The sequence below is a fragment of the Felis catus genome, chromosome B4 (assembly GCF_018350175.1).
Source record: "Felis catus isolate Fca126 chromosome B4, F.catus_Fca126_mat1.0, whole genome shotgun sequence".
In the NCBI taxonomy this organism is placed as follows: Eukaryota; Metazoa; Chordata; class Mammalia; order Carnivora; family Felidae; genus Felis; species Felis catus.
In genome coordinates, this window is record NC_058374.1 from 80662075 (window position 1) to 80685277 (window position 23203).

A 23203-nucleotide genomic window follows, 5' to 3' on the forward strand; every position below is an offset into this window, starting at 1 on the left:
CTAGCACATGTTTGAATAACATTAGTATTATTTGAGGTAATATGTACAAAGCACTTAAAGTACCGGGTCCCTAGTATATAACTAGGTCATCACTTCGCGTGTAGGACCTTAATACAGTTCCTTTCGGTAGGAACTGTTATCAATATCTCCATTTTGCAGGCAGGGAAACTGGATCAGAGCTGCTAAATGATAGAGTTGGGATGTGGACTCAAGCTTTATCGCTCCATAACCTGGGCTCCTTGCCTCTAAATCATAAGGCTTTGTCCATTGGACTCAACTACATTCAAGCCCAAAATCTGTCCTATGCTGAAATGTAGGGTTTTCACATATACTAAATACAAGCAAATAAGTGTTTTCCAGTCTCCAGCAATCTTACAGTTCAGCTGGGGTGGCAGTAGAATATGAAACAGGCAGTCAAAGATGGGACCTAATTTAGATGTAAAATATGTGGTAGTCACCAAATACCGCAGGAGTTCAGCAAGGGCCGGACTTAGGACTCTTTGAGCCAGATCCAGAAGATTGAGTAGGATTTGGGTCAGCAAGAGGGAAAGCACACATCATGAGAAAGGCAGAAGTGAATGTGGCACATTCACAGTAGACTACTAGGCTGGTCCCTGCTGGGTTGGGGAGTATGTATTTGGGAACAGGAGAAAAGATTGGCTTGGTATGGAGAGTCTTCAACAAAATTTTCAGGAGGATAACAAATGCAAGTGAAAAAGATCCAATGAAACTATACTAACCTGTAAAAAAGGCTGCGGCTATATGGCAGCTGTGCTTCCTACCTGTTGGTGCCTCAGCAACTGCTCTTAATCTCCCCCATCAAGGTGAAAGACCAGTAGAAATCTCACCAATGTCTTTAGTAGAACCTGGGTTTCTTTGAGAATAGCGGGTAATTCAAATCTTCAGGGCCAATAACACCTCATTCCAGGCCCCTAGCTTTCTAGGGATTCTATCTAGTAAATAAACTGGAAGGCAGATTCTGTTTTCCAGGAGTATAAAGTTTCCCTTAGGGATGTTTGAAATTTTGTGTGTTAAGCACTGTCATCTTGTTTCTTTAAAAGAGACATTATCTTGAGAACAAACATATTAAGATCTGTATATAATAATGCCAATCAGCTCTCCTATCCCTCCATCCCAGGATTTATTGGAATAATGTAAGAGCCCTGGATATGGCAAATGAGAATGATTGAAAAGTGGAAGGGGGTGCCTAGGTGGCTCTGTCGGTTAAGGGTCCGACTTTAGCTCAGGTCATGATCTTGCAGTTCATGAGTTCGAGCCCCGCATCAGGCTCTGTGCTGATGACCACTTGGGAGCCTGGAGCCTGCTTCAGATTCTGTGTCTCCCTCTCTCTCTGTCCCACCCCCACTCGCGTTCTGTCTCTCTCTCCCTCTCTCTCAAATAAATAAACGTTAAAAATTTTTTTTTAAAAGAAAAGTGGAGAAAAGGTATTGGAAAGGAAGTAGATATGAAGACAACTCTGTTTAATGTAGAATTTTTCTGAGGACTTTCTGCTTTTCTCCTTGAAAGAAACATGAAAGTGAGTTGGTTTTCTTGAATTAGGGAGCTAAGGCCTGGTTAGAATGGCAAGAATTTTTTAGTGCTAAAATTTATTCAGCCTTCTAAGATTTAAAGTCTATTAATTACTTTTCCCTTGTTAATCTCAGTTAATATGGTTCTTCATGTGGCCTATTTCCCAATTTAGTCTTAATTCAACAAACAAGTCAGCATCTTTACTAAGTGGTTGAGTCCAAGAGGTGGTGTTCTAGATCAGTGTTTCTCAACATGTATTTGATAGAATATTTGCACCAAATCCTCCCATGGTACTTAGAAATGCAGATTTCTAGGCCTCACTACAGAGTTACCAATCCTGAATCTCAGAGGATAGGGATTGATCTCAGTTTCTTAAGCACCTTTAAGAGCTATTGTACTAGATGGGGGCCTGGGTGGCTTGGTAGGTTAAGCATCCAATTCTTCATTTCAGCTCAGGTCATGATCTCACAGTTTGTGAGTTCAAGCCCCACATCGGGCTCTGCTCTGACAATGTGGAGCCTGCTTTGGATTCTCTCTCGCACTGTCTCTCTGTGCCTTCCCCACTTGTGTGACTGTTCTCTCTCTCAAAATAAATAAATAAACTTAAAAAAAATAAATGAACTCTTGTGCAAGAGCAGTGGTTCTCAAACTTGAGAGTACATTGGAATTACTTGGAAGGCTTATTGAAACACTGAGTGCTGGACTCTACCCCAGAGTTTTGGATTCAGTAGGTCTGGAGTGGGTCCTGGGAATATGCATTCTAACAAGTTTCTAGATGATGCTGATATGACTACATTTTAAGAATCACTGTATTAAAGTATTGTGAAAGATATGAAGAAGTATTAGATACAATTCCTGTCATTAAGGGGCTTATGATGTGGTTGGGGGAGATAAGTCATATACTTAAAAATATAGTGAAGAATATGGTGTTCTGTATAGTATTTGAAACTGGAAGGGATAATGTGGAGGATTTGGGATTTAATCTGGGCCCTAAAAGATGGATAGGCCTAAGGTTCAGCTGAGAATAACATAGGTGTTCCTTTTTTTTTTTTTAATTTTTTTAAACATTTATTTATTTTTGAGAGACAGAGAGAGACAGAGCATGAGCAGGGGAGAGGCAGAGAGAGAGGGAGACACAGAATCTGAAGCAGGCTCCAGGCTCCAAGCTATCAGCACAGAGCCTGATGTGGGGCTCGAACTCACAAACCATGAGATCATGACCTGTGCCGAAGTTGGACACTTAACTGACTGAGGCACCCAGGCGCCCCTAACAGAGGTGTTCTTGATGGGGATATATAAAAGAGAAAAAGCATAAAGGTGGATGGGAGTGGGGTAGTCGATACTTGTTTGTCTGGTGCAGAGCTTTTTATAGGACTCTAGTGAAGGGGTAAGGCCAAAAAGGTTGGTGCTAGACTGTGAGGAGCCTTGAAAGCCTGTCCCTCTCCCCTGCCGCCACCAACTTCACAGTCTTACCAAAAATGCTACACAGCTAGAAAGAGGAAGTGTCTCCTGCTGAGTGTGCAAGAGGAAGCACAAGAAGATTCTGAAGGCCTGTGAGCTGTAATGACTGCTTTCCCCCATGAGCCAATTGTAGAGGCTACAGGAAGACCAGCGCACCAACCAGGCTGGGTCCCTCCGCCCAGGGGGTGTCACCACCCAAGCTGAAAGTGTTTGGGGAGATTCGGCATTGCTGTCCGGATACTCCCCTCTTTCGGTGGCCATCATGTCTTTGACCTCTGCCTACCAGCATAAATTAGCCGAGAAGCTCACTATTCTGAATGATCGAGGTCAGGGGGTTCTCATCCGAATGTATAACATCAAGAAGGTAAGCATGAACAACTGGGCCAGTACTAATTATTCCAGCAACAGTAGGGCAGGGGACCCCGTGGCTGGCAGTTCCAGGGGCTAGACTCCTCTTCTTTCCCACTGGCCTTCAGTCACTCGGATTACATAGGCCAGCCAGTGTAGGAAGGCAGAACGGCAGGCTCTTTTTAAGGGCTTTCCCCTTCTCGATATGATTCTCGCCCCAATGAGAGTGTCTGCTTTCTGCTGGGCATATGGAGGTAGGAAATAATTTTGTTCTGAGTCACTTGAATAAGGTCTGGGATCGAGAATTCTGGGTCTCATTGTTTATTGTTGATCTCCCATACTCTGAAGACATCCAAAGTTGGGTCTCTGGCAAAAACTTTTCCATGGAAGTACTTACCTCAAAGGAAAAAAATAGATATTTCAATAAAATATGGGTAGGTGCCTTCTGAGATACTTAGAGTCTGAGAGTTCATGCTCTGGTTGTGTGTGTATGCTTAGGATAGGATCTGTTGAGTTGAGAGAGGCTGGTGACAAGAGTGAGACTAGGAGGGGCTGTGGGGTGGGGGGGGGGGTGGGGGGCAAGGAGCTGGGCCTAGGGAAGTAAAGAGATAAAGACAGGGGCGGGAGTGGGGAGTTTCTGGAAGAGAAAATAGGGAGAGGGAACTTTTATGCATTTTGTAATAAAACAAATCACCAGGAACATGGTTTGTCTGACCCCATGACTCCTACAAATGCCCTCTGGGTGAGATACTTAGATACGGACATAATTGTGACACACTTGCCCACGAAGTCTAATTCAGGAGCAGCTGCTTTTCTCACTCCTTCCGGCTTCAGCTGAGGGGTGGGGAGAGAGCTTCCTCTTTGCGCTGGGGCCCCAGCAGACGCTGAATTCGCTGAATTCTTCTCCGTGAGACAAGATACCCAGGTTGTTCAGCTCTACTGATAGTTGGCTTCATGTCTTGGAGCTTGTTCCTCGTCCACTTAACAGTAGACTTTCATAATGCTTTCATAATGAATTCTCAGATTCCCTTTCCATGAGACTGTGTGAGAATGAATGCTGCAGGGAGGGGTATGTTTGGAGGGACAGGAGAAAGGGTTGAAACAGAGTGTGCTTTATTGGTGCAGACTTGCTCAGACCCCAAATCCAAGCCACCTTTTTTACTGGAAAAGTCCATGGAACCTTCTCTCAAGTATATCAACAAGAAATTTCCCAACATTGATGTCCGAAGCAGCACGGTGAGAACATGATCCCTCTCCTCTCTTTTCTCTGAAATAATTCTGTGCTTGGATGGCTTGAACTCTCCTCTTTTAACTGCCTTTCTTTGAACTTGGCAGGGGATAGAGTAGCCTCCTTTTAGTTTTCCTGGGCTCAACCACAGGGCTTCAGGCTCTTGTAATCTTGAGAGTTCTGAGATAAGATGGGATTCTCTCAGGGTAAGCTAGAGCAAAGCATTGCCCCTTTCTCCATTGCAAGATTCATGAGAACACTTTGTTCTTATAGAGGAAGACAGCTTGATCAACCCAGCAAGGTACATTTATTTTACCGTTGTTCCTGTTTCCCCCTCTGTTTCCTTGCTGATTATCTGAGAATCAGGCATCTCGTGGAATGTTCCTTAGTTCTCCTCCATTAAATATTAGTCCTAGATTTCTTACCATTATACGTATAGCATCTTCTCATTCTGCTTCTTTTGACTTTAATATAAATGGCAAGCCTCTTTGACTGAAAGAGACCTTGAAGTTTCCTCTCATTTAGCACTCTGTATCTAGTCAAGATTATACGCATCATCTTACCTAGAGACTCTCCTCTGTTTAAGACCTTCAGAGCATTGGAGATTTTCCAACTTTGCCTGTCAGTGTATTTCAAGTCTTTTCAAGAATGTTTTAGGCATGACTCCTATTCTTCTTGGATTACCTTGAACAATTGTGTTATTTGTGTTTTAAAATTTTTGCTTTGTGTTTCCCTCAGCAACATTTAGGACCAGTACATCGAGAAAAATCTGAAATAATTAGATTCCTCATCAACTACTACCAGTCATTTGTGGATGTCATGGAATTTCGGGTGAGCTCTCTCTAGCCTAGGACCCCAGTATAGGCATTATCCTTCTGAGGCTGTTCCTTCTTTAGTAGATGTTCATTTATGTTTCTTAATATTGTTTCTTGAAAAAGTAAGGGATTGGGGTTCCTGGGTGGCTCAGTCGGTTGGGCGACCGACTTCGGCTCAGGTCATGATCTTGCAGTCCGTGAGTTCGAGCCCCGCATCGGGCTCTGTGCTGACAGCTCAGAGCCTGGAGCCTGTTTCGGATTCTGTGTCTCCCTCTCTCTCTGACCCTCTCCCATTCATGCTCTGTCTCTCTCTGTCTCAAAAATAAATAAACGTAAAAAAAAAAAAAAGAAAAAAAAAGTAAGGGATATGTACGATGTGGAAGGATATCTTGGTTAAAGAAAAACAAGTTATAGTGTATGATATAATTACATTTCATTTATGGGGCACCTGGGTGGCTCTGTTGGTTAAACGTCTGATTCAGCTCAGGGCATGGTCTCATGGTTTGTGAGTTCAAGCCCTGCATTGGGCTCTGTGCTTACGGCTCAGAGACTGGAGCCTGCTTCGGACTCTGTGTCTCCCCCTCTCTCTGCCCCTCCCTGCTTGTGCTCTCTCTCTCTCTCTCTCGAAAATAAATAAACATTAAAAAAATAAAAATAAATAAATAAAAGGATACATAGGCTTGTATATATATATATAGTGTTAGTATGTATTTGGGCAGATTTGGAACATTATACATTTAACTGTTAGGAATAAATACCTTTGGGAGTAGACTATGATTAGCTTTAATTTATTACAGTGTATATATTTAAGCATTATTAAGTATTCAAGTATTTTAAGTACCATTCCCCAATATTTTATTACAAATCTGAAAAATTTCAAGAATATTACAATGAATATGATTCTATTCTTCTCTTAGATTTCCTAATTGTTAGTATTTTACCATGTTTGGTAATCTTTATTGTTTTCCTGAACCATTTGAGTTAGTTGCAGATGTCGTGCCATTTCCCTTCCTAAATACTTTAGCATACATACAAGAATATTTTCTTACATAACCCTAATATAATTATCGCACTCAGGAAATGTAACATTACTGCAATATTATTAGTTTTAACATACAGTCCGTGTTCACATTCTACTAGTTGTCTCACGTATAACACATTGGATTTAGCTATCATGTCTCTGTAGTCTTTTTTTTTTTTAATTTTTTTTTTTAACGTTTTATTTATTTTTGAGACAGAGAGAGACAGAGCATGAATGGGGGAGGGTCAGAGAGAGGGAGACACAGAACCTGGAACAGGCTCCAGGCTCTGAGCTGTCAGCACAGAGCCCGATGCGGGGCTCGAACTCACGGACTGCGAGATCATGACCTGAGCTGAAGTTGGCCGCCTAACTGACTGAGCCACCCAGGTGCCCCTGTAGTCTTTAGAATAGTTCCCAACCGTTTTTTTTTTTTTTTTCCTTATGTCTTTGATGACACTGATTTTTTGGAGTCCAGACTAGTTATTTTTCAGAATATCCCTCAATTTGGATTTGTCTGATTTGTTAACTCTCTGATTGTAGTTTTGGTAGCAATACTACATAGATGATATTTTCTTTGTGTTTTAAATAATGAGCAGGTACTATTTTTGTAAATGTAAACAAACTGTAAAAATTATTTGGTATGATGTTTTTGAAGGGCAAATTGATGATGTGTTTCAAAAGTCTTAAAAACACACATTTTTTTTTTTAAATAAGTTTATTTTGAGAGAGAGAGAGAGAGAGAGAGAGAGAGAGAGAGAGAGAGAGAGAGAGAGAATGAGCCGGGGAGGCATAGAGAGAGGGAGAGGCAGAATCCCAAGCAGGCCCTGCTCTGTCAGGATAGAACCTGACGTGTCGCTCAAACTCACCAACCATGAGATCATTGACCTGAGCCGAGAAGAGTCCGTGGCTTAAGGGACTAAGCCCCCAGGCATCCCTAAAACACATGCTTTTTAATGTAGTAATTTTATTTCTAGACGTTTTTCTTAAGGAAACAATCAGAAGTACAGAGATATGTAAGAGTATGTACTCTTAAAAAAATAATGTACTCTTTTGCCTTATTTAAGATAGTGACAAATTGATAATTATGTATCCGATACATAGAGGTTCGGTTAAAAGTTCAGAGTATATGTCTACAAATGAATATTATGCAGCTGTGAAAGATGATAATATTTATGATAATCAGCATGGAAAAATGTTTTTCATATATTCTTTAATGTCAAAGCAAATTATACTACAGTAAGACATAAGATGTCTCTAATATGTATATTTATATGGGGAAACACGCATATAAAGAAAATTTGAACTTCTGATTGGTGGGATTTTGAGTGATTTTAAAAATGAATTAAAATTATGCTTGTTTGTATTTTATAATTTTTCTGCAATGAGCATGTGTTATTTATGTATTCAAGAAATAACCCAGATTTTAGCCATCTGAGCAATCCAAGTTTGTGATGGTACCATAGGATTTCTTCAGATGAAACAGGAGTATGGAACCCTGCTTTGGGTGCCCCGAATCTGCCCGAGGGGGCTAATCCAGGCCTTTCATCACACAATGAAGTGGGGACATGGAAAACTGTAAAGTCTGAAGGAGGGTCAGGTCAGAAGTTATTACTCTTGGAATTGAGGGTAGTGGTTAGGAAGAAGGTAGGCAGGCACTGGTGGAGGTGGTGGAAAGAATGCTGGATGCATATAAACTAGGAAACCTTTGGGTCCAAAGGGGATTTTAGGACACCTTCTGGTTGCTGCATTGGTAAAGTTCTGAGCCCAGGGTGTATGGTATCGCTCATTTAGGGTAAGAGGAATAATAGAGACACTGAGATGTTGTGCATTGTAAAGTAGGTAGGCTCTGAGTCAGACAGACCTGGTTTCAAATCTCAGCTTTACCATTTGCCAGATGTATAAATTTAGACAGGACACTCTTTGGATTCCAGTTTCTTTATCTATAAAATGGGGAAATAAGATCTATGTGGGGTATTTGTGAGAATTAAATGAGATGATGCAGGGAAAACATCTAGCTCAGTATTTAGCATATAGTAAGGTTATAGGCCAACAAATGCTAATTCCATTCTCTGTTGATTCTTACCTTTAGAAGATAAGACTTATGTAGTGACATTGTGTGAGTGGCCGATAGTAAATCTCATCTATAATCTTTGGGAATTGAGTTTCAGGAATGTGTGGTAGAAAGGCCCTCCTAGCAAATGAGGCAACATAGGAGTAGACAGAGATTTAGAAGTCATGTCATTTACAGGGAAAATCATGAGCTCTGTGTTCTAATTCTGATACTATCCCTTACTAGTTTGTGATCGTGGGCATGTATCTTAACTGCTCTTAGCCTTGGTTTCCCCATGTATTAATTTATTTTTAAATTTTGTGTGTTTATTTATTTATTTATTCATTTATTTGAGAGAGAGAGGGAGGGAGGGGGAGAGAGGGAGAGTGTGCATGCATGGAGGAGAGGGGGAGAGAGAGAGAGAGAGAGAGAGAGAGAGAGAGAGAGAGAGAGAGAATCTTAAGTAGGCTCCACACTCTGCACGGAGCCGAACATGGGGCTTGATGATCCCACAACCCTGGGATCACGACCTGAACTGAAATCAAGAGTTAGATGCTCAACTGGCTGAGCCACCCAGGCGCCCCAATCCCCCGTGTGTTAATTTAGATTAGGTCTTTTGGGGAAGATAACGTGGAAACATTTTTTCCTGTTTTAATAAGTTTGACACATATATGCACCTATGTAAAAACCACCACAGTGAGAGTATAGAAAATTTCCATCACTCCAAATGTTTCCTGAGCCTTTTTTTTCCCAGTTCAATCACTATCTCCTCAACTCCTGGCCCCAGGCAACCACTGATCTGCTTTCTAGATTAGAATTTTCTTTTCTTCTCTTTTCCACAGGTTCATATAATTAGAATTTATACAGCATGCATTCTTTTGTATCTGGCTTCTTTCACTCAGTATAATGTTTTTGAGATGTCTCTCTGTTGTTTCATGTAACTGTGATTCATTTCCTATTTTTGTGGAGTACTGATCCATTGTATGGATACAATTTATCTATTTACCTGTTGATGGCCATTGGGTTGTGTCCATTACGCATATTGGTGGCCATTATGCCCACGATGCTATAAACATTTGAGTACAAGTCATTGTGGCAACATATTTTTCATTTCACTTGGGAAAATAATTTAGAAATTGAATTGTTAAATCAAATGGTATGTGTATGTTTAATTTTGTAAGAAACTGCCAAACTTTTTTTCCAAAGTCGTTGTTCCCTTTTCTCCTCCCATCAGTCATATATTAGTGTTCCAGTTGCTCCACATTCTCATCAGCACTTACTATTAACTGACTTAAATTTTAGCCTTTTCATGGGTATACAGTGTTGTTTTAATTTGCATTTCTCTGATGACCAATACCGTTGAACATCTTTTCATTTGCTTATCGGCCATGTGTATATTTGTTATTATCAAGTATCTGCTCAAGTCCTTGGCAACACATTTTTAAAGTAAAAATATATATATTCTTTGATCTAGCAGTTCCACTTTGTAGAAATGAAAGTGCCAATATGTTAGGAATAGGGAACAAAGGAGAGGCCAGGGACTGGGAACAAAGAAAATGTCCATCAGTGGGAAAAAAGGCTGAATGAATTGACCATACCATGGGCTATTATGTGGCCATTAAAAAGAAGTACATTAGTGTTCTACCAGATGACTTGGAGGACTTTAAGCAGGTAAGGTTGGATGAGAAAAACAAAATGGCAAGAAGAATATAACATTATCTCAATTTTATAACACAAATGATGATGAAGAAACCTCTCTCTCTCTAGTTTTCTCCTCCCCCCCCCCCCATCTGAATAAGACTATATAAATAGGGAGAAAATTAAGAAAGGCCATACTGGGTTGTTAAACTGGTTTACCTGGGAGTTGGGGCAGGATGGAGGGTGGTGCCGATGTGGGGGGAGGGAAGTGTCCACAATAAAACTGCATATTTATTTAGGTAAAATTATGTATGAAAAGAAAACGAATCCCTATCACACTGGAATGAGGGTTAAATGAAGGATATGCAAATTACCTAGTAAGTACTTAGCACATAGTAAGTGGTCAGTAAATAGAAACATAGAAGGTTGGGTCATAGTCTCATTTGTTAATGACTAATTTCTGAAAACAGGAGATGGATTACAAGAAAAACTTTTGGGATTTGTCAATAAAAAATGGGTCTAATTTCTGGTATCTTAGAAACAGCCTATCAGATGATCTGCATTTTGTAACCTTTTTGTGTGTGTGTGTGTGGAGGAAGGGGGCACTGGGATGATAAAATTAGGGAGAGAATGTGTAATATAGTAGTGACTTGTGTCTGTGGAAACTTGGGCATTTGGTAGGGTAAGCTTAATAGGGGCCCACTGATGGCTTCCTGAGGAGAAACTCCTTCTATTCAGCTTCCCTTATGTAACTCAGTGGCTCTCTAGGACCTCTAAGGGAGAGAACCTTCCCTTCAAATTCTAGTAGTACATGTCACCTTCTCTTTATTCTTTATTCATTCTCATTTCCAATTCTACCCCCAGGATCATGTATATGAGCTTCTCAACACCATTGATGCCTGCCAGTGCCATTTTGATATTGTAAGATTCTTCGTCATTCTCTTCTACCCTAGAAAAGGTCTTGGTTGGAACAGTGTGGGTTGGGAAGGGACTGGAAGAATAGCTATTCCTTCAGGATGATAATATATTACAATATGTTTAATATAATATACTGTATTATTCACTCCGTGACTATAGTTCTTTTGTATAAAGTGCTGAAGTTAAAGGATATTTACATGTGAAGCAGATCAGCAGTATGATTTATTTAATATAACAATGACACCAAAATGTTCTTATTCCACCTCTTCTAACCTCCAGATGTTACCAAATTTCCTGGCCTTTTTGTGTCTTGAGCTCATTTTTAACCCCTGACTGTGGTTCCGATTTTCTCCTTCTGAATTTTCCATCCTACCAGTTCCTCCTTCTAAACAGACCCTTTCGGAGTCTATTTAGTACTGTCTGGAATGGTGGGTGAAATAGGGATTAATTGGCCTTGCTGTTCTTGGGTTCCTATGTATTTTCCTTGCAGAATCTCAACTTTGACTTCACCCGGAGCTACCTGGACTTGATCGTGACTTACACCTCAGTTATTTTACTTCTGTCACGGATTGAAGACCGACGGGTACTCATTGGCATGTACAACTGTGCCCATGAGATGCTGCATGGGCATAGGTGAGTTAAAGGGATTTAGGAGATGAAGAATCTCATACATGGTGGTATGAGGTACAAGGTGGACACAAAGGAAATAGAATCCATGTTTTCTTGTTTGAGGACTTACAATCTACATGATGATCCAGGCCAAAAAAAAAATTTTTTTTTAAATCCTTATAATGGCATATATCAACAAGTGCACAGCTCTTTTACATATCGTTAACTCTTGAGTATCTTCTAGTGGATTATCCAATTTGCATTGTCTCTGATCATTTTTTAATCCTGGGCTGGCTTCCACTGTGCTTTTCAGGTTATTGTGAAAGGAAGATAAAGTTTTCTTTTTTTAGTATTGGTAGGAATAATATTAGCAAGGTAAAGCCATTAGAGGTAAGTAATGTATGATAGTACATTTGAAGCCAAATATAAATGGATTTTGGATCATCTGAAATTCTGTGCCCCTCCATTAGTGCAAATAAAAGTATTTAAGGGCTGAAAAAATGAAGACGAGAAGAATCAGTAGGCTGTGACACATTGTTCTATGTATGATGTGTATTCCCATGTGTCTCCAGGAATACCTAGGCACGTGCGTTACCCATTGGCTTTGAATTTAGTTGTATCTTTTTGGGTTGTATACAGATTTGGACCTAGGCATGTTACTCGAATTGCAACTAATTAATGTGAATTTATAGAGTACCTATCATGTGTTCAGTACTATTTTGGGTACTTACATGGCAGAAACTTTCATGGACCTGCCCCAAACTATGTAGTTCTATCTAATAGCTTGATACACTTGGGTCTGGAATGGGTTATCTATATATGTAACTCACAGTTTAGTTTCTATATCTTTGAAGGTGGAGGGGGATGCCAGCCTATGCACACAGCTTTATCCCATCTGCAAACATGAGAGTTTACATCATGGTCAAGGGAGACCTGTAACTCTTCTTTCCTATGCTTTTTCCAGTGACCCCAGTTTTGCCCGTCTGGGGCAGATGGTGTTGGAGTATGATCACCCTCTGAAGAAGTTGACAGAGGAGTTTGGGCCTCACACGAAGGCAAGTTTCCTGAGAGAGTGGAGAATTCCTCTGGTGGAAGTATATCGTCCTCGTCATTGACATTAAGGATTCATTTGTTTATTCCCACAGGCTGTGAGTGAAGCTCTCCTCTCTTTGCACTTCCTCTTCGTCCGGAGGACCCAGGGGGCTGAGCAGTGGCGCAGTGCCCAGCTTCTGAGTCTCATCAGCAGCCCCCCAGCCATGATTAACCCTGCCAATTCAGACACAGTACGTTCCCTTCTCTGGTCAGTGATGACATTCTCTTTGCCAAGGCCATCTCTGTAGAGAGTGCTTCTTTCAAGAAATATCATCCCTAAGAGTGCTTTAGCCCTCTTCTAGGATATGCATCTAAGTTGATAACCTCTTATAGCTAAAAAATCATGTTTGGATTCGAGCTTTTGTTTGGACCAGGATTAGCGTGTGGCTGCCCATAGGAAGAATTTAATGAATAACCATAGAATGAATGGACAGATGAAAGTGAGTCATTAGACACCTATTCAGCCCAGCAGGAAATTAAACATAGGCATCAGTTAATGAACAAATATTTTTATTCAATTAATATGGGCCCAACATCCGTGCTTCAAGAACTTAAACTCTTGGAGGGAACATATGCCACGTAGTCATAAAAATACAAGAGATGGTGCAAGATGAATGAGAAACGCTAAATGAGTGATTTGTACTTGAGGTGGCAAAAAAATCCAAAGGAGGAAGCGATCATGAGAACATTTTGAGTATTGCTTTTCTAAGCTGTTGAAGAGATATTATATTACATGTTTCGTTGTCCCAACTTCCAGCCCAAGCTTCATTTCCTTTTCTCAAGTGTATTCATTTTTGCTCATTTCACTTCCACTGCCTCACCTCCATGATTGGCAGTTTCCCCAGCTACTGGTTTATCAAAGTGTCCTGAGTCAGTCTGGTAAAATAAAAGTTGGTTTTGATACTTAAATTCTAGTTTGACTGCCCTGGTCTCGACTGCCTTAGTCTTTAGGGGAAGACCAGGTTCAATAACTGCTTGACCATCTCTGCCTCTCTTCTCACAGATGGCCTGTGAGTACCTATCTGTGGAAGTGATGGAGCGCTGGATTATCAGTAAGTTTTATGGGATCAGGTGGGAGTAGATGTCGCAGCGTGTTACGTGGATAGAAAATTCTAAAAGTCTTCATCTGCACTCTTTTATCCACCTGCAGTTGGGTTTCTTCTTTGTAATGGGTGCCTCAACTCCAACAACCAGTGCCAGAAGCTGTGGAAGTTGTGTCTGCAGGGCTCCCTGTACATCACCCTAATCCGGGAGGATGTGCTACAGGTGCACAAGGTCACCGAGGACTTATTTAGCAGTTGGAAAGGGTGAGACATGAGAGCCAATTAATCTTATTTTGAGATTTTTAGGGTTTTGGGGAAGAGGGAAGACAGAAGTGAAGGGAAGAAAACATTCTCAGGAGGGAAGATCGGTTATTTACATTAGATGACATTGAGAAGTCAAAGAAAATGAGGACTGGAAAATGTTCATTGGATGTGGCTATAAAGGTGGTCTTAGTGCCCTTCCTGTGCACAACTTCAGTTGAGTGGTAAGGTGGAAAACCGGGTTGTGGGTTTAGAAGCAAATGGGAGATAAGGAATTTAATAAGTAATTCTTTTAAGAAGTTTGACTGTGAAGGGAAGAATCGAGAGAGAACTATAAAGAGAAGGAGGCGTTGGATTGAGGAAGGGGTCACATATCTTTATTACTTTTTTATTATTGCGCACTAATATCCAGAAATGTACAAAATAGAAAGTGGACGTTGACTACAGTCTCATCTCCCGGAATAGTTTGGCGTATGTCCTCCAGATGCTTGTGTGTCTATAACACGTAAAGGTGTGAATGTGTTTTCAGCCTTACATAAGCAATTTTTATAGAGCAATGGACCCGCCGCTACATTATGTTCTGCAGTTTGCTTTTTTTCACTTACTATATTTCGGATATTTTTCATGTCCGTCTATAGTGACTTAATCTTATTCTTTTTAACAGTTGCATAGTATTCTATTATGTGGTTGTAACATAAGTTATTTACCCAATCCCCTGTGATGGACATTTGAACCATTTCCACTTTCCTTTCTTTGTTTTTTAACAGAAACATAGTTGAGAGTGTTTCCTTTTTTAAAAAAAAATCATTACAAACAATGCTATAATGAACATTCTTAGACGCATATTTTCACAAACATTTCTCTAAGGTAGATTCTCAGAAGTGGAATTGCTGGGGTAAAGGGTATGCATATACCAAATTTTAATAGCTACTACCAAATTGCCCTCCAAACAGCTGTATTATCTGCAGTCTATGAGAATACTTATTCCTCATACTCTCAACAACTGGATATTACCATAAAAAGAATCACTGTCAGAATTAAGAGAGAGTAAGTCTAAGATTAATAATTAGAAGTTACAAGGGGTGGATTTGGGTCTATATCTACATCCATATCTGTATACCTATAAAACTTCCTAATTATTGCTTTTTTTTTTTGAAGTTTCTTTATTTCTGAGAGAGAGAGAGAGAGAGAGAGAGAGAGAGAATGAGTGGGGGAGGAGCAGAGAGAGGGAGACACAGAATCCAAAGCAGGCTCCAGGCTCTGAGCTGTCAGCACAGAGCCCGATGCGGGGCTCGAACTCGCAAACCGCAAGATCATGACCTGAGCCGAAGTGAGACGCTTAACCGACTGAGCCACCCAGGTGCCCCAAATGATTATTGCTTTTAAGGAATGGAAGGCATGTTTGAAGAGTGTTCAGTTCCCCATCACTAAGAACAACAACTAAGATGTAAGGTTTATAGTTGAGGGAGGTTTTTGGTATAAATGATCTAATTTGATCTTCATGGTACTTATACTCATGTGTAAGTATTAATATATTTTTTATAGATGAGAAAATGGAGTTAAATCTCAATGCCACTCATTGGAAATAGGAAGTAATTCCAGATTATTTGACTCTAATCCTGTCGCTTTCCATCATACTATGTAGAGGTGAAAAAATTATCTACCAGGAATGCTGTGGAGTTGAATCCTGATTTAATTAAGATACTTTCCAAGTCTAAATTTCTTTCATTCTGTGCCAGGTTCAGTAAGGGAGTGGTTTGGAAAAGGGAAAAGAAAGGTTATGAAGTTTGACTAATGCAGTGGCAACAGTGATGCAGGACAAGAGAAGACAGATATAAGGGACACAGGGAACACACAGAGCCTAAAGTAATGTGGGATTTTTGAGCCTGGATCACTAGTAGAAAAAGGAGATGGTCAGGAGAGTCAAATATTACAGACAAGTGAAGATCAACGAAAAGGCCATTTGGTGATTCAACAGTTCACATTGACTTTAGAGAGAACAGTTTTTTAAGTGTCAAAAGCTTTGTGGGATTCAAGGGTCAGTGAAAGGTGAGGAAGTCAAGAGTTTAGGTGTGTCTTTGGAGGAGTTTGGTGGTGTGGGAGGACAGGAAAGTTCAGCAGATTGTCAAGGTCAAGTGAAAGTCTTTCAGGATAAGGGAGGCTTTGAACTTATGTGTTGGGAGTAGAGAATAAACTGGTGGAGAGGGAGAGACCAAGTGACAGAGGTAACTGATAAAGAAAAATTCTAAGAGGAGAAGGGTGAGAATGGGATCCAAGGTAGAGCTGGAGTAACTACTCCTACTTAAGAGCAGGGCCCCTGTCATATTTATGCACTGCCTCTTTTGTCTCCCCCAAACCCGGAAGAGTACTTGGCCTGATGGTGTCAAGGCAGGAGCACATGACAAGAAGTCCAGACCCAGTTTTGCCATTACAACCCTATGTAACCTTGGGCAAGTCGTTCCTCTTCCCAGGATATTATTTTCTTCATCCGAAAATAGTGAGGAGAACTGGATAATCTCTAAGCTGTATGAGTCTCTTATTAGTAGGCCAGGGAGAAAAGTTGGGTTTGGAAAGATCCTGAAAGTGAGGGGTGCCCATGCTTCCCATACATAGGCTGTCATTTGGAATCTCTCAGGACTGGGAAGGTGGGACAAGGTCTCTAATTGGTGGTGTGGCCAACCCTGCTGTGCTTGTGTCAATTTTCAGGTATGGCAAGAGAGTGGCAGACATAAAGGAAAGCAAGGAGCATGTAATTGCAAACAGGTAAAGGTGGGGAATGGGCTCTCCAAGAGGGGATGGAATAGGAATCTCTCTTGACCTTTGTTCTCACCTAAACCGCCCACAGCTTAATTGCTTCAACCCAAGAACTTGCTGCTTCCCCATAGATTCTTGTGTTTTCTTACCAAGTCTAATGGCAGCACTGAATGTTCCTCCTATCTGATACCCCTTCCTAAATGCCTTAGGAGGATTTTTAAGGATGGGAGAGGCACTATTCTCTCGTTTCTACTTTCTTTCCTTAGCGGCCAATTTCACTGTCAACGGCGCCAGTTTCTGCGGATGGCAGTGAAGGAGCTGGAGACTGTGTTAACAGATGAGCCAGGACTGCTGGGTCCCAAGGCAAGAAAATGAAACGCTGGCAGGGGAATGATGACCAATGATGAAAGACTCTGTGGGGGAGTGACTTGGCATTCATTAGTTTTTGCATTTCTGAGTCGTTCGTGATCTGTTTATATATGTATACACTGATTCCCTTGAATCCTCCTGGAGCACACCAAAACTTTTTGGATCTCTTTATTGGGTACCATCAGGGGGTAGTATATGATGCATTATAGCTATTTGTGTACTGGTCTTATCCTCTATTTGAGTGTGATCTAATTGAAGATAGAGCTTGCTTTTTTTTTTTTTTTTTTTTTTTTTGCCAAACCACATAAATGCCTACTAAATATTTCCAAGACTTAATAGAGATGAAATAGTATTGACTGTGAGCTAATGTCAACATACGTGCATGTCTGATTCTGTTTCACATGGTTTTTATGGGTCTCTGTGTTTATTATTGGATACTATTGCTGGTGAGGTTACACGATTGTGTCCGTAGGCATATTATCATGATGGTTTTTTGTGCTCTGAAATCCATTTTTAAAGTTGAAAATTCTCATAATCTCTGTCCTCTCCTTAGGCCCTTTATGCTTTCATGGCTCTGTCCTTCATTCGTGATGAGGTCACCTGGCTGGTTCGCCACACAGAAAACGTCACCAAGACAAAGACACCTGAGGACTATGTTGACTCGTAAGTACTTGACATGGTTAAGAGCCTTGACCTTAGATGGATTGGGAAATGGGACAGGGAGGCATCAAATGACCTCAGGAGGTCTCCGTTTCTGCTCTATTATCACTGTCTTTGTCTCAGTTGATATTTCTAGTCTCAAAACCTCCCTGTTATCTTCCTCGACTCTGCAGGAGCATTGCAGAATTGCTTTTCTTATTGGAGGAGATCAGGGCTCTTGTCCGGAGACACATCAAAGTGATACAGCAATACCACCTTCAGTACCTGGCCAGATTTGATGCCCTTGTGCTCAGTGACATCATTCAAGTAAGTTTAATTAACTAAACTTTGGAACTGTCAGGGCGATCCCTGGTCATTTCCCGCTGGGGGCCACCTGGCTGAATCTCATGCTTTGTAGATTGTCAAAAAGCCCGATTTTCCTCTCTGCATTTGTTGAAAGAAAAAAAAAAAGACCGATAATCTCCACGGTCTTTTTTTTTTCCTCCCTCTTACATGAAGAAATAGGAGAGAAAAATACTTAGGAGAGAATATTTCTTCTTACATGAAGAAATAGGAGAGAAACATACTACTTAGAAATAGAGAAAAATAAAGAGAAACTGGGTGTTAGCATGGCAGTGAACCCAGGGGATTTCCTCCATCTCTTGGTTAGCTCTTTCTGTTTCTGGCACTTACCAGTTCTTTCTACCTTCATGAACTGACTGAGCCTTGTGGTCCTAGTTTCTGTCCTGGTGGAACCTCTACCCACTTGATGTCAACTCAAACTTCTCTTTTAGAACCTGTCTGTGTGTCCTGAGGAGGAGTCCATTATAATGTCCTCATTCGTCAGTACTCTCTCCAATCTCAATCTCAAACAAGGTAATTGGAGGGAAGAGGAGAAGGTAAGGTACATAAGGGTGAACATCTTTTGTTCTAGAAATATTGATCTCTTGAGCCAGGGAGTGGGACAAGATGACTTTGAAAAGGACCTACCATTCTGTGGAGTTTGATATAGGGTGCTGTTTTATTATTTTCTTTTAAACTTCTGTTTTTCTTGTAGTTGATAGTGGAGAGAAATTTGAATTCTCTGGATTGAGGCTGGACTGGTTCCGTCTGCAGGTGGGTCTGTTCCTGTTAATGGTCCCGCATTCTCAAGGTTCTTCCTCCTCAACAATCCCTTCTCTGTTTATTTCCTAATCTCTGCTGTGTAGAGCGATTCAACATTGACAACTACTGATTGACAGGACAAACCCTAGCCAAACTGTACCTCCTAGGTGGGCTGTCCTTTTCATTTATTTTGTTCTTCTCCACCCTTTTCCTAACTCCAACCACAGGCATATACCAGTGTGGCTAAGGCTCCCCTGCACCTTCACGAGAATCCTGACTTAGCCAAGGTGATGAATCTCATTGTCTTTCACTCCCGAATGCTGGACTCAGTAGAGACTATACTGGTGGAAACTTCTGACTTGTCTACTTTCTGGTATGCCCTTATTCAGAGCTCTTTATCATTTGACCTGATCTCTTCCCTGGCTTCTGTGGAGAACAGTAGTTCCTTCCAACAGATGGGAAAATATTGTTTGAGAGTTCCTTAGAGGCAGGTGCTCCAACTCACTCATGCCAGGTTCTACCAAGTCATAGGAATTTTAGGTTGATTCCCTTTTGTTTTGGCTTTCTTTAGGATAATTATTTGTGATAATTCATCAGTATATATTTTTCCACACTGGTATCTTTGGAACCTTCTGCAGCTTCTTTTTATTCTTGGGGTATTTTGATTTAAAAGAGACATAGAAAATGTGGGGTTTCAGTGGAGGGAGCTGAAAATAATTGAGAGAGTTGAAGAATAGGGCCTTTGGAGAATGAAAATTAGTTGTCTTCCTTAGGTATCATTCAGCATTTATCAAGTGACCACTGTTGGACATAACTCTGTCCTTTGGCAGATCAAACAAACAACACAATATGTTGGCTCTGTTCCCTGCATTCAGTATAGGTGGGGAGATACAACACCCATGTACATGTGAAAAGGATATCAACATAATAATTGCAAATGTAAGACAGTGTAAAAAGAGTGCATGATATTGAGAGGATATAGGGTTGAGGAAAGATTAGTATCATGGAATTAACCTGAGAAAGTTTTCTGGAGCCTCAGTGGTCGAATTTTGGGAGGGATGTGAATTAATATTACTGTAGGACTTCTAAATTAGGGGGAATAGCCCAAATCATGCAGAAGCTCTAGGGCGCCTGGGTGGCTCAGTCGGTTGATCATCCGACTTCAGCTCAGGTCATGATCTCACAGCTCGTGAGTTCGAGCCCCGCGTTGGGCTCTGTGCTGACAGCTCGAAGCCTGCTTTGGATTCTGTGTCTCCCTCTGTCTGCCCCTAACCCACTCGCATTCTGTCTCTGTCTCTCTCAAAAATAAACATTAAAAAATTTTTTAAATCATGCAGAGGCTCTGAGGGAAGAATAGCAAATTTTGGACAAGGGCAGGGAAGAAGATTAGCACTAAACCACCATGGGGTCCAGTATGAAAATCGAAAAGGGTTAAGTTTCTTGGTTTCCTGTCTACCTTAAGAGTAGGGAGTTGTGGGGGCACCTGGCTGGCTCAGTCTGTAGAGCATATGACTCTCAATCTTCGGTTCATTAGTTCAAGCCCCATGTTGGGCATAGAGCTTACTTAGAATGAGAGAGAGAGAGAGAGAGAGAGAGAGAGAGAGAGAGAGAGAGGAGGGAAGTGAGGGAGGGAGGTGTGAAGATCAGTAGATATTTGTTGAAAGAATGAATATTCTCTCCACCCCAAAGGGACCAGCAGGCTCCTAAACCCTGGTTCTAAGTCTGCTTCCCCTTTGTCTGCAGCTTCCATCTCCGCACCTTTGAGAAGATGTTTGCCGTGACCCTGGAGGAACCTACCATGTTGCGTTATGCCATTGCTTTCCCTCTGATTTGTGCTCATTTTGTCCACTGCACTCATGAGATGTGCCCGGAGGAGGTGGGTCCCTGACCTCTAAGCCCTGTCATCTCTCTAATCACATCTCATCCATATTCCACAAAACACAATTCCAAGGGTTGGTTTTGGTCATAAGAAGGGTACAAACATAGGTATGTGACACGTGACCCTAAGTGTCTCAGCTTGATGTAGAACGTGTCTTCTCTCTGGGTCTCAGTTTCTTCTTCTGAGTGGTGGCTCAGAGCAGATTATGAGGAAGAAGTGACTGTCTTGGTGATGACAATTTCTTCCTTGGTTCCTCTTTTCCAAAGTACCCCCACCTGAAGAACCATGGCCTTCATCACTGCAACTCCTTCCTTGAAGAGCTGGCCAAGCAGACCAGCAACTGCGTCCTGGAGCTCTGTGCTGAACAACGAAACCTGAGCGAGCAGGTAGGCTCAGTCTTCTCTCTCTATTTCATTTTCCCTCTGCCTACCTTGTCTTCCTGTCAAATGCCAAGTTCTCTAACCCTTTCTCCCAAGTAGAGCTAGGGCTTTTGTGTACTTGAGTTTATGGCAGGTTTCTTTTCTTAGTGTAGTTCCTTCAGTCTTTACTCCCTTAGGACGAGATGGAGGTGTCCAAAAATACTCTTATTTGAACAGCTGCATACCAGCAAAATCTGTGCTCTCATTTGAAGCGTTCTGAGAGAGGAGTTAGCTCCCTTGTTTATTCCCCCTCCCCTCTCTGCCCTGTGTATGCATAATTAGGACTGTGGCCCCTATGTCACCTGTCTTCTCTCACCTTTCTGTCCAGCTGCACCCTAATCCGTGGCCATGTGAACATTTTCAGGCACCTCCTCTGTGTTTATCCTCAGGGCTGCTTTCTTGTCCTTGTCTGCTTGTTTCCCCCACCCCCACGCCCCACCTTGACTGACTCACAGCACCTGGTCATGATTAGCTCAACCTAAATTTCAGAAAATTAGAAAATGAGGAACTTGTTGCCCTGGAGTCTTTTAGGTTTCCTGGACTACCCACCCTTCCTGGGTTTGGGTCAGGCTTTGTAGCAACTTTGGTAGAAGGGGGTCTGGGTTGTGTGTGTGTGTGTGTGTGTGTGTGTGTGTGTGTGTGTGTGTTGTGTATACATATGGATGGTTAATATTATTACTTACGTAACCTTCCCATTGTCTCATATGTAAAATGCGGATAAAAATAGTTTCTTCACAGAGGTATCATAGAGATGCAATGAAATAGAGTATGTTAAAGATTTAGTACACCGCTCTCAATAGATGTCAGCTGCTATATTATTTGGTACTTACTGAGCCCTAAGCTCTGTGCTGGGTTTTTGGGATGGGGTCCCAGAAGGAAGTTACACGATCCCTGCCCTTGGGGAATGTCCTGGTTTAAGGGAAAGAGGAGTACAAACACATGCCAGAAAGAAATTTAAGTGATGAATGCCCAGAAGCTAGGCAACCAAGTAGAATTGCGGGCATATTCTTCACTTATTTTGAGTCCCTACTACATGCAAGGGACGCGAAAGAGATTTGCTCAGTGTTGTATCAGGGGTGACTCAAGCGTGATGTGAGTAATTGTTTTCACGCACACCAGGACTTTTGTGCCCAGATGAGTGTTGCCCCCTCTAAAGTTATCATTTGGAATAAACAATTAGTGATGTTGCCATAACGAGCAGAGTTACGTTATTTTGGAATTACTTTCAGAATCTACCGCAGACGTTTTGGCATAATATCAGGGTTGACACATCTTTAGGGTCACGTCTCTTAGCATGACTGTGAAGTACCAAAACCGGTTTTCTCATGGTGCTTACGCTACTCTAAGAGGAATTCTGAATGAGGAGTTTCCAGACGTGCGCTGCACGGGCTCCGCAGCATTGGATTAAGTGGAGAGAATTCTAAGATGATTATCTTGAAGGAGAAACCTGAATATATAATTCTATCTTATATTTTCTGTGCAGCTGACTGGGCTATCTCAGTGAAGAGAAGAGATACAGAATTGATTAATAATAATAAAAAAAAGAAGTGGAAAGAGAGTGCTGGCCATATTGTGAGCTCTGAATCTTTGGACAGCTACATAGCACGGGCATCTGTATCCATGGGACAGAATATGAAGGGATGTAAAGTGAGATGGTTGTTCCATCCAAGCAAAAAATAACTTTCTTCCCAGGTTGGAAGATCCTAGAAAGTGCAGTTGCGTGGAGCTCTTAGGTCCTATTCCTTTTACTTGAATTTTTCCATCAGTAAAGAGTTTCTCTCAGGATGTGAGTGGGGACTTGACGATCTGATCCATAAAATACACTGCCGTTTCTAGACTTTGAGCCCTACCCATGGAGAGATATTTAGTGATACCTAAAAGAAATGAGTGCATTTCAAATTGGCCCCCATTCAAGGAGGAGATGCTGGAAGGAAAGAGAGAGAAAGGCAGACAAATAAAAGAATAGACAATAGTGGAGGGTCTGCAAGATGGGCTCCTTGTCAGTTTTAGGAGTGGATCTCACTA

The 23203-nt window shown here is 41.4% G+C and overlaps 1 protein-coding gene across 5 annotated transcripts in view; it reads left to right on the forward strand.

Annotated features, from left to right (window-relative positions):
• NCKAP1L (NCK associated protein 1 like) overlaps nt 1–23203 on the forward strand; it is a 58755-nt gene that overhangs the window by 15921 nt on the left and 19631 nt on the right. For 2 of the 5 annotated variants that reach the window (XM_045061901.1, XM_045061902.1), the window contains 17 exons: nt 4465–4575; nt 5306–5398; nt 10956–11012; nt 11500–11642; nt 12583–12673; nt 12764–12901; nt 13714–13762; nt 13861–14017; nt 16721–16777; nt 17035–17131; nt 17691–17800; nt 17971–18103; nt 18571–18652; nt 18834–18892; nt 19108–19253; nt 20624–20756; nt 21026–21145. In XM_045061901.1, the coding sequence (XP_044917836.1) occupies nt 4465–4575; nt 5306–5398; nt 10956–11012; nt 11500–11642; nt 12583–12673; nt 12764–12901; nt 13714–13762; nt 13861–14017; nt 16721–16777; nt 17035–17131; nt 17691–17800; nt 17971–18103; nt 18571–18652; nt 18834–18892; nt 19108–19253; nt 20624–20756; nt 21026–21145 (1776 nt within the window). Of the gene's footprint in view, nt 1–2811; nt 3356–4464; nt 4576–5305; nt 5399–10955; nt 11013–11499; nt 11643–12582; nt 12674–12763; nt 12902–13713; nt 13763–13860; nt 14018–16720; nt 16778–17034; nt 17132–17690; nt 17801–17970; nt 18104–18570; nt 18653–18833; nt 18893–19107; nt 19254–20623; nt 20757–21025; nt 21146–23203 lie in introns of those variants that run through there. The other 3 variants (XM_003988802.6, XM_023257118.2, XM_045061903.1) reach the window with 3 other exon arrangements.